General features: G+C 41.2%; 2 protein-coding genes across 3 annotated transcripts; both read right to left on the bottom strand.

Annotated features, from left to right (window-relative positions):
- Positions 1–179: 179 nt before the first annotated feature.
- ddx41 (DEAD (Asp-Glu-Ala-Asp) box polypeptide 41) lies at positions 180–7,575 on the bottom strand. Its single transcript, XM_030396766.1, has 17 exons — positions 7,377–7,575; positions 6,097–6,192; positions 5,514–5,664; positions 5,353–5,427; positions 5,183–5,243; positions 4,951–5,087; positions 4,770–4,842; positions 4,522–4,675; positions 4,161–4,297; positions 3,753–3,915; positions 3,122–3,253; positions 2,877–2,948; positions 2,686–2,782; positions 2,215–2,364; positions 918–989; positions 694–804; positions 180–565 (listed from the first exon to the last, which is right to left on the bottom strand). The coding sequence occupies exons 1-17, from the start codon at positions 7,401–7,403 to the stop codon at positions 429–431; spliced, it is 1,845 nt and encodes a 614-aa protein (XP_030252626.1). The 5' UTR covers positions 7,404–7,575; the 3' UTR covers positions 180–428.
- Positions 7,576–9,039: 1,464 nt separating this feature from the next.
- fam193b (family with sequence similarity 193 member B) lies at positions 9,040–17,497 on the bottom strand. Of its 2 annotated transcripts, none has more exons than XM_030396765.1 (10): positions 17,186–17,497; positions 15,639–15,917; positions 14,791–14,977; positions 12,724–12,942; positions 12,103–12,514; positions 11,813–11,996; positions 11,448–11,681; positions 9,822–10,854; positions 9,616–9,691; positions 9,040–9,491 (listed from the first exon to the last, which is right to left on the bottom strand). In XM_030396765.1, exons 1-10 carry the CDS (start codon positions 17,342–17,344, stop codon positions 9,395–9,397), a joined length of 2,880 nt encoding a protein of 959 aa, XP_030252625.1. In that variant the 5' UTR covers positions 17,345–17,497; the 3' UTR covers positions 9,040–9,394. The 2 variants fall into 2 exon arrangements, with proteins under 2 accessions (XP_030252625.1, XP_030252624.1); XM_030396764.1 differs by having other exon boundaries at positions 9,798–10,854; positions 17,186–17,495.
- Between the last annotated feature and the right edge of the window lie 274 nt (positions 17,498–17,771).

Consider the following 17,771-nt stretch of genomic DNA (forward strand, 5'->3'; position numbering starts at 1 on the left):
ATCTCTGATCAGCTATTGCAAAAGACAAGAAGACTTGGTTGTGAATTGTGTTTTTTCTTTCTTTTTTTCTTTTTTTTTAGTAAAACTTCCTTTTACATTCTTCTGCTGGTTTTAGCAACTTCCCCACATAACCAGCAACACACCTTTAAATTTAGCAAGAAGTAGAATAAGAGATCACAGCAGGTATAGAGGTTTTATTTACAATTAGAGTATCAAAAATGTATGTTACAAAGGCTGACAGAGTTGGGCAAGACAAGGTAAAGTTAAAAAAAAACAACTGAGCAATCGATTTTCTCTGACGGACCTCCAGACTAAATTTAGCTGATGATAACAACACACTTCCTTTGTTCAGTGACATGACACACACAGTTTTTCTCAGAAGTGAATTCCTTTTAGCTTTGGAGGATCTTCCCTCGAACGAAAAACACTTAGAAGTCCATTGAACTATGAGCCAGGTAGTCTTTCCGCCCGATGTTGGTGACCTGCTTCGTCTGCATGGCCTCCAATTTTGGACAGTCTGTGATACGATGACCCAGACCACCACAAAATGTACAGCCCCTCTCTCCTGTGAAACCACAACAACCATGTATTTTAAAAAACTTGCCACTGTTAATCTTAAAATGATTGTGTTAGAAGAACATTTATAAAGGAAACACAAAGTTATCACAGAGTAACTTATCAGTTTGAACTCACCTCCGATGTCCAGCATTGTCTCGTCTCCCGTCTGGAGCACCTGGAGGACCGGAGGAACCTTCTGTTTGGCTTCAACTAGCAGGGCTTTAAGATCCATCAGTACCGACTCATCTACAGGAAAAGACAGACACTCACTGTTACCTTGTATACCTGCAAATATTCTGAAAACCACTATTATCAAGACGATATATTAGATGTTTGTCTCAGCTGGTATTTTTCCTTACCACAGCCTTTGTTGATGAACGTAGTGGCAATACCGGTCTTGCCTGATCGACCAGTTCTTCCAATTCTGTGGACTGAAATACGACAATTTTAAGAACCAACCTTTGAGTGATGTAAGCAGTTTTGATAACAAACTTTAAGTAAACCAGGCCGTATTTAACAGTGCTGCTGGAGAGTTTTTAAACCCTTCAGAACTGTCTGTTCTTCTGCAAGAATGTGACCGTAAATGTGATCAGATCTTCGTTCAAGCCTCAAAACTACATGTAGTGGACACATTATAACAAATAAGGTAAAGTTATTCAAAGGTTTGTGAACCTCTCAAATGATCAGTTTCATTTAAAAGGTGTTATCACAGTCAAGTGTTTCAGTCAATAGGATGACAATTAGATGCGAGTCCCACTGAAAGAAGATAAATGTGCATCTTAACCCCAATCTTAAGTCTGGTCTTCATCACACGTTTATGGAAGTGTGCCATGCATCAACCAGAAGACATTTCTGCAGTGTTGTTGATGGTCACCAGGCTGAAAAGGTTACAAACCCATTTCTATACAAATGTTATTCTCCCCAGGAGTGGTCATCCAACAAAAAACACTCCAAGAGTGAAGCGTTTTAATACCCCAGGAGGTTACAAAGAATCCCAGGGTATCTTCTAAGGATCTACAGGCCTCTAATCCATTGGTTAACGTCAGTGTACAAAAAACCCATCAGATAAACACAGAACAAGACTGGCATCAATGGCCAGATAGCAAGGAGAAAGGCGCTACCACTCTCAATTGCTACTCTAAGAAGAACATTGCTGCTCATCTTAGGTTTAAAGGCCAAATGAACAAATTGGGATAAAGTTATTTTTGGTTTTAAATGACCAGCGAAAACCAAAAACACAGCATTCTAGAGAAAGAACCTCATTCTGACTGTTGCAGTACCATGGCTTGGGGCTGCTTTACTCCCTCAGGCTAACAGATCACTTAAGGGAGCTCACCAACATCGAGTGCAAGTAATTTCCAATTCGGGAATGGGCCAAAACGTGTGAGACCGATCGACAGTAACAGAGAATGTTTGGGTGAGGTTATTGCTCAAGATGGTCACACCAGGTACTGAAACCTAAGCTTCACATTTTTATTTGATTATTAACGTTTGATAATTTCATGTAATGTTTTTTTTTTATGTATCTGTTTAACTGCCTCCCTCCTAATGCAATTTTAGAGCTTCTGAACTAATAAAAATTGAAATCACATTTAGACAAAAAAAATGTGTTAAAAGATGCTCTAGCGGTACTGGATACATTTTACACCCTCTTACCATAGTTCTCTATCTCCTCGGGCATGTCATAATTCACTACATGCTGTATAGCTGGGAAATCCAGACCCTTTGAGGCAACGTCTGTGGCTACTAAGACATCTTTCTTTCCTTCTTTGAACGCCTCGATGGCTTTTGTTCTTTCCTCCTGGTCTGAAAAACAAACAACATATGTTGCCACAAAAACAATCTTTTGCAAGACAATGACGAATGGAAACATGATGAAAGTGTCTGTGGCGACTTCCATGGAAATGTGGTGCAACTGTGAAGCAGAAGTGGTGACATCTGCAACCAGAATGACATCTGGTGGTAATGATGAGCAACTACAGGGATGTTGAACAGAAAGACTGTGGGCGTAAAGGGGCTTTGGGTGCTGGGTTTGACATTCCTCCATACACACTTATGCTCTTCATGCACTATAACAATGCACTGATTGCTGAGTGTTGCATTGATTAGAATAGAGGTTTTGCAGACCTTTTCCTCCATGGATTGCCACCGCCTCGACTCCTTTAAGCAGCAGATACTCATGAATGGCATCGACATCAGCCTTCTTTTCAGCAAATATGAGCACCTGTCAATATGAAAATGTAATATATTGTAACATCTGACATGTTTGAGTTATGGTTGTTTGGTATGTCAGTGTCAAAACATGTGAAGGTACTGACAGGAGGTGGTGTTTTCTGGAGACACTCCAGCAGGTACACCATCTTGGCCTCTTCTTTGACGTATTCCACTTCCTGCGCACACGCACGCACACACACACACACACACACACACACATAAACACAAGATAGCTATTATCATTTCCATTTCAAATAATTTTTCGCATCGGTGGCTTCGTAAATTGTATGCTATGAATTTCCCTGACTGAGACAAAAAACCTTTCATTCAGTGAAAAAAATTAACATACCTGGATGACATCCAAGCTGGCAGCGCCAGCCCTGCCCACGTTGATAGTGATAGGTTTGACCAGGGCGCTCTTGGCGAAGTTCTGGATCTTCTTGGGCATAGTGGCACTGAAGAGCAGGGTTTGTCTTTGTCCCTGGACACAGAAATAACACATTATTGAGCCTTCATTTCTGGTAGCCTCACAAAATCCCCGTCTACATCTCCTAAGTTCAGTCTTCTTGATCTTAGTCTGAAAAAAAAAAACTCTCCACTGATTGAGTCCACCAGCTGGAAGATGGATTTACTGGCCAACTATGTTTTGGAATGCTTGGATGATGATGAAATATGCTGCCTCTTAAAGCATCAGGACTGTATAATAAACGACAGTTAGCAGTGCTACAGATAAATAAGGGAGAGTCTGTCTGCATCTGCATGGCCTAGTTCTGCTCGAAAATATATTGACCAGCTGAATTTAAGGACACATTTAGTAGAAATGCCAAAATAGCTTTTAAGTTTGTAAATTAAAACAAAGTGGTGATTGTGCTCAACCAGCTAAAAATAAGGAATGTATGTCCATCCTTGAGTGTATCATCCAGTGTGTGGCTTATTTGAAGCTATGTCATTGACAAACATTATGCGGAGGACAATCTCACCTTGAAATAGGAGAAGATGGTTCTGATGTCTTCTTCGAAGCCCATGTCAATCATCCTATCAGCCTCATCCAGAGCCAAGTAGCGGCAGATGTCCAGACTCACCATCTTCTTCTGCAGCAAGTCCATCAGTCTGCCGGGGGTTGCGACCATCATGTGGACGCCACTATAACCAAGAGGAGATACCAGTTCAGATGGAAAATGACCAAAAAACCATTTACTGCTTATATTTTCAAAATACATTATTCAAGTTCGTAATGCATTTTGTCTTAACCTTTTCATGTTTGTTTATTTTCTCGCCCTCTGAATAAGTTATTGTAGCTGAATTGCGCATTTTTTGCTCAACACACAAATTCTGGATAATAGACAGAAACAGATTGTTTTTCACTCAAACTCTTCACTCATACTTACTGTTTTACTACCTCCATCTGCTCCTTGACAGACATTCCTCCGATGCAGAGGGCAGTGCGCAGCTGAGGCGCTCCCTCCTCCTCCAGCAGCTTGCAGTAGTACTCGATGATGCCGTGAGTCTGCCTCGCCAACTCTCGCTGGAACAAAGGGGAGAGCATTAAAATCAGATATGCTTAGTTGCGAAAAGGCAAGCTTGCTCAGAGTCAACGCCATCTGTTTGGAGTAGAAACAGTCAAATTGTTTGTGCCTTTGGTGGTCATGCACAGTTTTAAAACTTATTCAAAAGGTTGGAGGGAGACTCCTTAAGTCACCTGCAACAATCTGAGCTGTCTCATCGATTAAATAGTTTTGTATGTCTTACTGAGGGACAGATGATAAGTCCATACGGTCCCTCCCTCTTAAAGAAAGGCAGCCTCTTCTCCTGCTCCAGAGAGAACATGATGATGGGCAAAGTGAAGACCAATGTCTTTCCAGAACCGGTGAAGGCTATTCCAATCATGTCTCGACCTGACAGACTACAGACAAAACACTGTCAATTCATGAACGGTTAACGTTTACTTAACATACATTCTACATTCCACTAGAAAAGTGCCCATTTACTGTACTTACACTGTGGGGATTCCTTGAATTTGAATTGGCGTGGGATGCACAATGCCCTTCTTTTTCAAACCTTTTAGAATTGCTGCAAAAACAGATTATTTGCCAGTTGTTAATCATGTCGCAGTAACATTTTCTCCGTACAAGGTAGACAGTGTGTTGTTCATGCGTGGGAGAAAGAGTGTCTTGTAACCTGGTGGAAACTTCATCTCCCTGAAGCTTTTGATTGGAGCAGGGATGCCATCTCCATCGACCAGGATGTGAAACTTTTTCCTGACGCGCTCATGGCGGGTGTCCGGCATGTTCAGGATGTAGCGTGGAGCTTTCCAGCTATGAAGAACATTCAGGTAAAATGAAATGTTGAAATAAATCAATAAATAAATAACTAAAAGTTAACATTATTTTTTCACTGATGTCAGACTTACCTTGTTTTGATGGGATCATCATATATGATACCTTTAGCCATTTCCTTCACAGACATCAGAGCTGACAGACGAAAGAGAGAATTAGTTTTGCTGCCATTTCAACAACTGGATGTTTATCAGAATAAATCAGATTAAGAATTTAACATGGCTTCACAGGAATTTGAATATACCTCTGCCCTCTGCAACACTCTCAAGAATCTTCTCTTCCTCTTTCAGCTGTTTCTCCTTTGCGGACTCCTTGCGAGCTGTAAATACAAAAACACAATACAGGTGAGACATCACAGAACCATGATGTTTAATGAGCAGTGTAGTTTGTGTATGAACTCGATACCTTCTGCTTTTTCCTTAAGGTGCTGATGCTGGTCGAGGAGACTGACATTGGAGCGTGGACCAAGACCTTCATCCTCATCCCTCTGCTCCTCCCCACTGTCTTTCTGCTCCTCGTCGACCACCTTTCCCCGCAGGCGTAACATCTTTTGTAGCTGCCAGGTACGTGTTTAAAAAATGCATTAAAATTGAAAATGTGGTTATTCAACCAAAAATATACCAAACCAAAATATAATTTACAAAATGATACAACTTTTACAGTGTTAGATAGCCTTATTTAGGAATGCACCATCCACACTTCCTCTTCTGCTTCTGAGTCAGTATAGATTCCGAGTCCTATACCAGTGCCATTTTGTTTTAAATTATAAAATCTACATATCTGACTGAGTTTAACTTACTAAGATTATTCCTATGCATGATAACATTATGAGGTCAGGCTTTGCTGTGACACTGACAAAGAAACAAGTATACTATGGAGAAAGGTTGGCCATCATCTCTGATCTGCTTAATAAGGTCTTGACCCCTATGCCAAACCACTGGATCAGAATGGAGCATCCTTACTAAGACGTCAGCGGACAGTAACTTACCATTTGCTGTTTTCTTATTTTGACTGGAACATACGGAACATAATCATCATCCTCCAATCCTTCGGAGCCGGATTGGCCATCCTCCCCATGCGATCTCTGCACAAGCACATTGCATTTTTTTTTATCAGTAGTGTTACCTTTTGTTGTCCCTTCTACAGAGGTTACATGACCACATTCAGCCAGAATGGCCTTCAAACACATCCAGTGTAATCCTTACAATACATGTATGCATATCCTACCATGCAGGAAAAAAGACAGCAGGTACAAAAACAGATTCTGACACACATCTTTTCTTATACACTCCTATAAAAGGGCTGTCTAAGTATAAACTTTGCAGTATGTTTAAAGAACGTATCCTCTTTTTGGAATCTTTAGCTGCAACAATGGTTTTTATCTTAGCAGCCATGCTTGGCTTGCTTTTATCAAAGCTTGGCAATATACAAAATATATCGCTATGATTTAAATCTCATGTGATTGGATATTGAACTATTGACTGGACTCGCCTTTGAGCCATGTTATGACCCAATTATACAAAGCCAGGTTTCTTTAATTAGCAAGCATGTTTTACACAAAATGAACAGCTGTTGGGACATAATTGAAAACAATGGTCAACTTTATTTGTTTTGTTTTTAGAATGAATAGTTTGTGGTTGTGATGGAAAGAGCTATTACATAATTTACTGTCCCTAATCCCCCATTGACTGTTTGTCAACAATAATTAACTGTTTTCAAAAGAGATATGCGAATAGTTATATGTATGTGCGTGTGCAGTGATAGTCATTTAAGCTTCGCTGCTTCATACTTGCGTCAATTACAAACACCATTGTAGCCGATATGGAAGGAGCACATAATTGTGCCTTTTATAGCTGTTGTTTTCAACTTAAGAATGTTATTAATGAACTGAAAACTCTTTAGAGTGTTATTCTACTGAGCTAACTCTGCCACAATGGCTGGCGAATATTTCTGAGATCACTTGTAACTTTTGTGCGATGAAAAACGTCGCAAATGCGTATTGACCGTGGATATCGTAGCATTGTGGCTAGTCGTTTGTGTAGCTTTAGCAGTTTACACAATCATATAAAATGTAGTTGCAAACTGCATATTGTTCAAACACATACGTTTCACGCTATCTATAGATCCGTGCCCACGCTTAAAATAATGTTAAGGAACGACATACGAGTGTTGAGGGACACTTTAAAGCTTGGCTAGCTAGCTAACTTTAGCTAGTGTTAGCTAGTGCAATCTCCTCATGATGTGAACAACAGAATACGCGTAACTTACCTTTTTGGGTCGATTTTCGGTTTCCATTTTATTTTTTAATAAAATGACGTTCTCCACGTACTAAAGCCACAGAATTACAGACCAAATACCCGGCAAACAACTCAATAAATAAAGCTAATCCGCATGTTTACAACACACAACACAGGAAGCCTTGATACTCTACGGACCGCTGGAAGGGTCAAACCTCATCGAGCCACCGTGTCCAATCATTGCAAAGCGACTCGGTCGGACCGTGCACTGGATGTTTCATGTGAACCAAACTCAAACGATAAACGTAGAAAACAAACACCACACTTTATTTTTTGTCAAAACTGTATTGTTTTAATCTTTCTGAACGAAAGATTTTTCACAGTATCAAAAGTGAATTTTAAAAAAAGAAAAGCCAACATACACTTGGCTATTATTGATATAGTATAAATCTACATTCGAAACATTAAGATAATCTTCTCTAATTGTATATAACCTGGAAAGCATCAGAGATGTTATATGAAAACAAAATCTCAGCACAGATTCAAGAAAGAAATTCATCCATCTCAATGAAAGCCATCAACTGAAAACATGGTTACTGGTGTCAATCTCAAGCTCTCCTCCCATAGGTCATCAACTCTTCAGTGATATTTGTCATTGAAAGATTATCAAGAACTTGGACTTCTTGGATCACAGTACAGGGAAAAGAGTAGTATGGATGAAAATATCTCTCTCTCACACACTCACACACACAAGCAGCCCCAAGAAACGCATGACACAGGCTCAAAAGGGCCCAAAATAATCACTCAGTATGTACAAGCATTGAAATTAAATGCGTCAAACAACGTGTGATGGTTCCAACATTAAAATTAACAATGCACACTGGTGTGACTGTCACTGCTGGGATATAGGAGTTAAAAATAACAGTTTAGGAGTGAGAAAATTGTGGTAAAAATACTTTCTACTACAGATGGCAGAGTGTATATTGGATATCACTATAAAAGAGAGACTTGTTTAAGATCAACACCAAGGGAGGATTGACACTGAAGCAACTGACACACTCAACTTTGCCCGATACAGGACTGGGGAACAGTATTTAGATTTTCCTGTTCTATACATCATGCATGGAAACTTATCTGCATGGTACTTAATTGGATTTGTATATATTTTTGAAAGCATTCTGTGAGCCAAGTGTTATACACCGTAAATTAATATTTTCCTAAAAGGTTTCTATTAGCGTTGTTGGTGCACTGAAAACTGTCAAACATTCATGTTTTTTTTAACATAATTTCATGGTCTCATACAAAAAGGCAACAGTGTAGCAGGTAGCTCAAGTGTTTTCAGTTTTTCTCACTGACTGCAAAATATTTTGGTGATCAAAAATAAATAAAAGTATTCCAATGGAGAAGTATAACAATCACCAAATGCACTGCAGTCTGCTTGTGAGTAAAAATCAATGCAATTGTTGCCACCATTGCTCCGTGCACAAGAGGAGGGTACAGGTGTTTTTTCTGTAAAATCAGGTCAAAATGTCATCTCGTGGTCCTTGTTGACGATTGTACAGTAGAAGACAAATGGTCTCTAGTGTCTAGTGAGACTGCTGTCATGGGTGAGAAACTCTCAATTCAAAAATGTCATGGATAATGAGCACCAAATTGAGCGGATTGGAATTCAGAAGTTTAACAACGTTAAAATGTCAGATTTGTGATAAAAAACATTTATTTCATGTAAGGTAATTGTTTACATACTACATACGTAAGCACATGGATGCAGTGGATTCAACAGATTTTTTTTCCTCCATTTTTGCATCTCTCACTTAGTGAACATTGCAATAATAGCAAAGGGTAGAGCTGGCCTTGAGAATGATCCCTGGCTTGTCAGCCACAAGTTATGTTTCAGTCTTTTGAATGGAGAGTATGAATTTGAACCAGGGGTCCCTTGGCTTAGTAAGGAAGAGAAGAAAACAGGGAATGAGAGAAGGCCTCAGGCCAAATAGGGCTCTACTGAAAGAGTTTGTGGTGTGGAGTTTTTTTTGCTGGCACTCATCCAAGTTATTGAGCTGCATTGGAAGGAACCTTTTTGAGGCTGAAGTTGGACCAATTCACTGCTACCTTCTGGCGCGTTTGTTTTGCAGAATCCAGACAAAACCTGGAGAGAACAGAGAAAAACAAACAAGAGGAGGAAGAGGAGAGAAGGAATGCCAAGGTTTAGTGATGCCATTAGTCAATGGGACGATTTACTTTTAATGTAAGACAGGCTTTTTAAAAACTACCTTTTAAAGTATTCCACTTCCCGATCAATCTCGTCCATTTCTGTTGGATCCACGTCTTTAGGGAGAAATACATCATCTGGGGAATAATAGTAAAGATGACAACATTAGCTAAAAACATTACAGACAAAGAAACACTTTATATTTGGCATTTACATTACATCACTAATGATAGATTATTGTACCGATAGCACTGCTGGATTTTTCACCCTTGTTCTTGTTCTTCTTATTTTTCCCCTTGGATTGCTGGTGTTGTTGCCCATTTGCTGAGATGGTGGGGTGAGCTCTGCTTTCCGAATCCTGCTCAGTCCGACCTCCTCGCGTCTCTGTGTCACCTTTCCCCCTTTGTGCATTCGAGAGGCCACCGTTTGCTCCGTTCATTGAATGTTTGGATGGTCTGCCCTCCTCAGCCTTCTTAGGCCCATTTCTCTGGTTTTCTACACAGTGCTGGGGCTGCTTGTAGCCAGCCTTTGAGCCATTAGAAGCCATTTCTTTAAACTCATTGGTTTTCTGTGTTTCATTCCAAGAGGCAACTTTGGTTGATTTGTTGGAGTTTTGCTCTGACACAGATTGCTCTTGCCTTTGCTGCTGCTTTTTATTCTTCTTTGACTTTGCACCACTGTTCCCAACTGTCATGTTCTTGGGATCGGGGGCGTCTTCCTTCGATTTAGCAGTAGCTTGCGCTGGCACCTGTGGCAAACTGTCAGATCCAGTGGAAGTGCATCTTTCTGGAGACCGAACCCTTATGAGCTTCGAGAGACTGGGGGTAGTGTGCAACCGCTGGATGTCCTTGGACCCAGCAGGGACCCCTGATGCTGTGGTGCTATTAGGAGATGACACAGTGTTTGTGTCCTCCCATCCATTAACCAGGTCGAGGTGGTTTTTAAAGGATCCCAGTGAAAGAGGGGCCAGGTCAAGGTCTATCTGCTGCAGGTCAGAGGAACCATTGAGATGGGACAGTAAGTGGTTGCCCTCCAACGTGGCTGCCTTCTTTGGGAAGTCATTGACATCCAGATTGAGGTCGTACATGCTAAACGAGGCCCGGATTGAGTCTTTGATGGTGTTCTTTATCTCTTCGAGCCGACTGGTGAGGAAACTGTTGACACGCTCAAGTTCCAGCTGAGGCCAGTCAAGTAACCGACTGGCTTCTGAACCATCAGGGATGGGCTCGTCGACAGGCTCAGATGGATCGGAGTGGGGGTCACTGCCTGCAGCACCCATGTTGCCCTGCTGAGCTTTTTCCTGAAAAAGAAATGGTACAGGCTTGACTGTGTGCACAGGTACTGAGATAGTTATTGAAATAACTTTTTAGATATTGAACAAACTTGATCGATAGCAATGAATATTATTATTACTCAAATTTGGCATCAAATGTCTGGTTAGATTCATAATTTTGTTTATGTATTCTTTAATTGGTTAGTTTCTAAATTCAAGTTATGATCTTTAAGATTTTCATGACATCAAACTCCTTTTTTGATAATTACAGTCTGCATTTTCAGCAAAGCCATTCAATGGGTTTACATTATGCAATAGCCTCGCTATGAATTAGTTTTCATTAGTGGCGGGGTCCGCCATTCCCACATAGTATTTCAATTGCAACTTTTAAAGAAAACATATACACAGACATACAGATCAGGGCTCGCCAAACCTTTTCCTTTCTAGGGCTACGAGCCAAAAGCAAATGCCTTTTGTACTGTAATGTTAAGATGCAAAAAAAAAGATGGTACTGGGATCCAGAGTTCCCATATTGACTGACTTTCCATTTTGGCCAGCAGGTGCCCCTTCAGCAGCCCTGCAATATTCAAAGGAAATCAATGGCGAACAAAAAAACACACCTTCTTCTTTTGTTTGTGTCGTGCCCTTTTGGCAGCCTTGGCACTGTTGACAGGTTTTGGCTCAGAACTGTTAATGAAGTCTAGCAGCTCATCTACATCCCGGTTGTCGATTGCACCAGACACCGTCAGTTCGGAATCCTGACGCTGAGGCAGCTCCTCTTTACGCCGGGTCAGACGTGTTCGGAGCTTCTCTCGTATCTCAGCGTAGTTTCTGCTTGTGGGAGCAGCTGGAGGCTGTAAGCAAACAATATTTTACTGTATCGTTATCATGTCAACTTTGTATAAATGTTTAACAAGTACATAATAGCAAAGAGAACACCTAGATAATTCTTATAATGATGACAACAACAAAACTTTTCAAGTACCGCATTGTGTCCAAAGAACTCGCAGTAGCAGCAGTCGCAGTACTTCCCATCCTTCTGGTTGGTGGACGAGGAGGCACAGGAGCTCCTCTCAGAGCTGCTGTCCTCATCCTCCCCCTCCTCCAGCTCAGATGAAGGGTGGCACAACGTTCCATTCGTCATTTTGTGCCCCTTACATGCCTGGTCCCTACAAACAAGAAATAATTTACTTTAGCCCTTGTATACTGAAGTTAGAAAGCAGTTTATCAATTCAAAATATTCAACAAAAGCAACACTGAGATGGTAACACTAACCTGCAAGCCCCCCCTGTCAGGTGGCTTACATTTGATGTAGCCACCGTTCCAGCACTGTGTCCATTACAAGGGTGGTTGCAGCCCATGATCGATGTGCCCAGTTTGCTGTGTTGTGTGTTCACAGCAGGAATGTGGGAGTTTTTGCATGGGCTGGGCTTGTGGACAGATGTTGGGCTGTCTGGACTGGGAGAGTTGAGTTTGGCTGTGGGGCCGTGGAGGTTTGGTACCAGCGGAGAGAATGGAGCGTGGGCTGCCACACTTGTGCCAGTCGAGGAGGTTACATGACTGTGCTGCCCAGAGTTTGGCTTTGGGGGAAGGAGTGAGGAATGCTGGGAAGAAAGGCCAGTGGGACTGTTGGGGGGTACCGACAAATCTGTGTGTTGATGGTGGTCACTGGGGTGGAAGGCTTCACCTGGAAAGAAAAATTAAAGAAAACACGAATGCAAATGACTTTTGGATCACAAACACTGAGTCATCATTTTACATGATGCATCAGTTACTTTTGAAGTTTACAATTAATCGCTGTAAACACTGTAGACTCAAAGAGAGATTTGAGTGCGAGTGCATTCAGATTGAATTAAAATGCTACTGAACCTACTGAAGAGTCAACAGAAACATTACCTGGTGGCGTTGGTCGACGGCACATGGTCTTGAAGTGCTTGGGAGTGGTCTTACAAAGGTCTGCTGAGGTAGACATGGGGTTCCCAGCAGAAGATCCACTGGAGTTCTGGGATGACGGGTGACTGTAGGGACACACTTTGTTCCCCGACGTTTTAGCAGATTTCCCGGGCGCTTCATGAAGACCTCTTTTCTCATGACAGGCTGACCCTGCTGTTATACCTGGACATGGAAAATACATTTGATAAATTTCAAAGGAACTGATGGATCATGCTGTCCAACACTAAAGCTTGGTTTAGGAGCAGAACTGCACAAAGTAATACCATTTTGTTTGTATATCATAAAAACGTGTAAAGTTTTAGAGGAACAAATGGGAACATTAATACTGTCCATATGACAAATTTACCATAGTATCACTGGGAGTTTTACTCTCAAATTAATAATTTTGAAGAGCTTAGATATTTTGTAAATGAACACCAACTTTTTGGACGGTGGTTTGTGTTTTGCTAAAATAATTCCCGGCTATTTGGAGGCGTGTTTGGGCCTGTGTAACTGTCCAATGTGTCATTGCTATGAGAAAGAGACCAACATTGTAAAACATTGTAGCCCTGGAGGGAAAAGTCCTTTTTTAACAACCAAAATAAAAATGAGAGAGTTGTACCCCAACATTTTAATCATTTAACATACTCATTTCTGTTGTTTAAAAAAAAAAGTTATATCTCTTACTGGCAATCATCCCTAGAATCATCAGTAGAAGTTGATACAAGTCACGGAGACTTCATGCCAACATTTGCTATGACACATAATAAAAGTACATTATGCTCAGCTCAGTTTGCACCTAACTTAAAACAAATATGTATTTGACTTTTATTGTAGTTGAGAAACAAAACTGTTCACCAGCAAACATCCAAAAACCTTACAAATGTCTTAAAGTACAAAAGGGCACATATGGGCACAGCTGCAGTAACTGAGCGGACATGCCACTACTTTCACTTACCCTACTTTAAATGTAATCTGACAACATGAGCCATGTGAGTTTTTGCTAAACTAGAAATACTACTACAGCTATGCACCAGGTAAACTCTAGTAAAAGTGGTTTGATGAGAGCCAAGAAACAGGAAGAAAACAAAGAGCACAGGAGTCTGAAATGCTGTGCTTCCTATTTTATATACAGCTGTCCGTCTCAGTTTGAGTGTGTGTTTCCATTTTCTTTATTAATTGTTGGGTAATGTTGTTTCAGAAATAGTCACCATGACCTTTTTTTGTATCTTGGTTTAAATAATTGCAAATTGAAGCAACTCTTTGATCATCCTCTGCAATAAAACTTGCAAGAACACTGATACATTTTTTTTCCATATATCAATGATCATTTAACATTCCATAATAAGGACCTTGTCCTAAAGGTTGAGTGTCTTTTGTAAGTTAAAGTTTTACATGAAGCACTTGTTATCGTCAGGCATTATTCACATTATAAAGTATTAAAACAGTTTACACTTTGACCTGTACAGGTAAGTGTGTAATATTTGTATTCTCCATAAAACTCTAAGGAGATATGTGTATTAATTCTAAATAATTCAAGGAAAAATTCCAATGTATGAGAGATTTACTTTTATTATGTTATAAATGATGCCAAAGTCATATTCTCTGAGTTACTTTAATCGTCTTCATTTGAAATTCTGTTATTTTTACACTTATCTCCACCATCTGAGTGCACCTGGTAGTTTTGACAGCAAGCTTATCCTACAACATGATTCCACCTTTAATAATGCTGAGCTCTAAGGACCTCAGAAAGTGGAGCATTGTAAGCTTTTACAAGATGCCTCTTTGTTCTTCTAAACCATCGCAGAATATCGCCTGAACAAAGCAGCTAAAAATGTATCACACTATCATTGCTAAGTAAGTACGCTCACAAGCCAGCCGCTAAGCACAGATTCAAATCCAATTTGTGCCCACTTCACACAACTTAAACTCACAACACAGCCTGAAATTTAGCTTTGTGATGTTTTCAGTGATTACTGTCACTGCCATTAAATGTTTTCTGCAGCTCTCTTCTGCCCTTTGATGACAAACCTTGTTGCGAGTGTGAAGAAGTGTTGTGGTTGCAGTGCTCCCCTCCATTGGTGTGGGCAGAGTTCCAGAGACCTGACAGTTTGTGGGCTGACAGGAAGGAACTCGGGTCCCAATCCACAGTACTTTGCTCTGGGTAACCGTTCCCACAGCTCTGGGACTTACAGGAGGAAGAGTGTGACAATGGTACCTGAATTAAAAAACACAAACGAAAAACACAAAAAACAACAACAGGTTACTCACAGGACGGTCTACATAGACCTGCATTTTGGCACAAGTGGTATCAAGTATCTACCAATATCAGCTTGTTAAAGTGTTTGTAACACAACAAGCAAAAACATCTAAAAATGATAATTTAATCTATCAAAATAAACAAAGAGCGTAAACTTAAAATAAATCACTGTTGCTTTTTTTTTTATACTATTTTTAACATCTGCAAGCCAAAGCAAAATATCAATGCCTTGTACAGACCATGTTCATCTGCACTCAGATCTCCAGTCTGATTACAGAGAGTCTTAGAAATTTGCATTCCATGTAAAGCATTTATGTAAAAACAACCAAGAAAACAAAGGTAATAGCTGCTGTCGTCTTACGTTCGCCAGAGTCACAATGACAAACTAAGTTACTTCTGAAGAGGCAAAAAGTGCACTACATGTTTAAACTTGCAAAATCCAGGGTGACAGAAAGATTTATTTAGTAGGTAAGCCCATGCAAATGCAATGCCTTGTATGATAAATAGTGATGAGTTTACCTCAGTCAGCACAAACCAACACAGTTAAACTAAAAAGTAGTAAAAAGATGTGGTGAAAAATAACCAGACATATGACCCAAATCGGTCCACTTTTATTTACCGGCGTCGGCTGCTCCTGGGTGCTCCGCCTCTCCTCCTCTTCCACACTCTTGCAGCAGCTCTGACAGATCCACAGAGGCACCTCTCCCAGCAGGGACTGAGACAGCGAGGGCACCGCGTCAGCAAGCTTTCGCCCCGGCGCCTCCCGCAATAAGGCCTGGGAGAGTGCAGGGACGGCATCAGCCAGCTTGGTCCCGTGGCCCCCTGGGAGTCCATTTACGGAGCTCGCTCCCCAGTCCTTAAATTCACGGTGGCACAGGAGGCAGCAGGTGTGCATAGGCTAGGTAGAGAAGGAGAGGATGGAGAGGTCCCGTATTAGGCTCTGATACAAGTCAAACTGTGATCTGTGACAAATCATTGTGTTAAAACGCTAGAAAAAAACTACGATCAAATCCCATCGGATGAACTAAACTCTACAAAAGAAAAACAAGAACTGTACACTATAACCTTCACAAATTTAAGTTTATTGCAGGGTAGTTTGATGACATATACTATTCATAGATTGATAGTATTTTATGTTTTTTTCAGCATTTTCTGAATATTGCATGATTCTATGACATAGTGATGGATATTACATTTTAGAGGAAACCGTGTTTTGCACATTTACAAAAGCACAAGACAATTCTTCCCCCAACACATAAATATACTATATATTAGCTGTGAGACGGTCATTTGCACATGAGGTATAAAATGTAATAACTCAATCCAAGCGGCAGTCAGGAGGGTAGTAAGGCTCAGAGGTCAGATGTAAGGTTAGCTGGCTATAATGCTACAGTGCAGCTGTACAGCGGTTACCCTCGACTTATAACGATACTAACTCCAAGTTAGCTAACGTTTGGCATCACTGGCTGAAAACTACATGCATTCAAACTTTTTTTCTCTGGTTCCCAACACAATCCGATAGAAGACTTGGGTTCAGCAAAAAATATAAACAGCATGACAAGCCAAATAAACAACTCGAATCATGTTTGGGAGTCTGCTAGCCTAATTATGAACCCGTTCTCTCTTTCAGCTAACTAGCTAGCTAATTAGCTAGTAGCTGGTTAGCCGCGGCTGGCTGAGTGGTTCCTGTAGCTGGGTTCAAGTGTAGGCAGTAAGCACGTTTGCAGCACGCTAGCTGGGGATGGTAGCCCCGGCTAGCCTCGCTGGCTAAGGTTAGCTAGCTGGGCGGATGAAGAGTTGTAAACGCTGGTAATGGGACGACCTGTCCGAGGCACAATGTCACCTGTCCGGCAGGGGAGGTGGGCTGCAATGCTAGTAGACACACTGTCTAAAAAAGCCGCCTCTGCTGCTCGCGAAGTTGAGCGCATTATTTATTTATTTACATATCAAACGACGTGAGAGCGCTGCATTTACGACTACTACATCAGTATAAATATAGCTTCCAATCAGTCGGCGGATGCATAGAACTTCACCCTCTGCAGGATCCAGCCACAAAGAAAATAAAAAGCACAATGGAGGATGCTTGGATTAGCAGAGGGGTGCTAGCTCAGAGGCTAGCTAGGCTATTTTTAAAAACAGCGATTGGCTCGCTGCTAGCTAACCTACCTGGTTCGCCCTGGTAGTGGCCAGCCTATCCAGCCCAGCATCTCCGCCGCCACCGCCAGCTGCATCGCCGGGAGAGACTGGGCTCTTCGGTACGGTCTGCTGTCCAGGCACAAGCTCCTTCTGGGCGACTCCTTGCTGCTTGCTTTTCTTCCTTGCCATCACAGCGGTGTTTATAACACGCTTTGGCCAAGTTTGCACCAGTTTCGATTATTTTGAGAGCACACTTTCGTTTCTTGTCGGACCTCAAAATGTTCTCTATCTCCTCCAGTCAAGACAACAGTCAATATGGCGGAGGACTGGCACACTCAGGAGTTCATAGGTTAAAGATACTGCTGGCAGAGCGACTTCACTCGCGCACGCGGAGTGCAACTGAAACCTGATGCAGAGAGTGAAGCGAGGCGGCGCCATATTTAGTGAGGGCAGACATCTCCTCCCACTTTCCTCTCTGAATGAAAAGACAATTAAACAGGCTTCACTCCAGATAGTCAAATGATTGTTTCAGAGAGGATATCTACTGAGTGAGCATATTATTTTATGCTCGCTAGATCACGTTAATATCTGTACCACGGCCATTTTATGCTTTATG

This window comes from Sparus aurata, chromosome 18 (genome assembly GCF_900880675.1).
Source record: "Sparus aurata chromosome 18, fSpaAur1.1, whole genome shotgun sequence".
NCBI lineage: Eukaryota > Metazoa > Chordata > Actinopteri > Spariformes > Sparidae > Sparus > Sparus aurata.

What these genes read in the sequence shown, in the direction of transcription:
- ddx41 (XM_030396766.1), bottom strand. Translation starts at nt 7,403, where the DNA reads ATGGAAACCGAAAATCGACCCAAAAAG. An exon ending in CCTTAAGGAAAAAGCAGAAG is followed by an intron (nt 5,428 to 5,513) that starts GTATCGAGTTCA and finishes TTGTATTTACAG; the next exon opens with CTCGCAAGGAGTCCGCAAAG. An exon ending in ATTCAAGGAATCCCCACAGT is followed by an intron (nt 4,676 to 4,769) that starts GTAAGTACAGTA and finishes TTTTGTCTGTAG; the next exon opens with TCTGTCAGGTCGAGACATGA.
- fam193b (XM_030396764.1), bottom strand. Translation starts at nt 17,344, where the DNA reads ATGGCAAGGAAGAAAAGCAAGCAGCAAGGAGTCGCCCAGAAGGAGCTT. An exon ending in CCCAGGAGCAGCCGACGCCG is followed by an intron (nt 14,978 to 15,638) that starts GTAAATAAAAGT and finishes TTTTTAATTCAG; the next exon opens with GTACCATTGTCACACTCTTC. An exon ending in CTGACAGGGGGGGCTTGCAG is followed by an intron (nt 11,997 to 12,102) that starts GTTAGTGTTACC and finishes TCTTGTTTGTAG; the next exon opens with GGACCAGGCATGTAAGGGGC.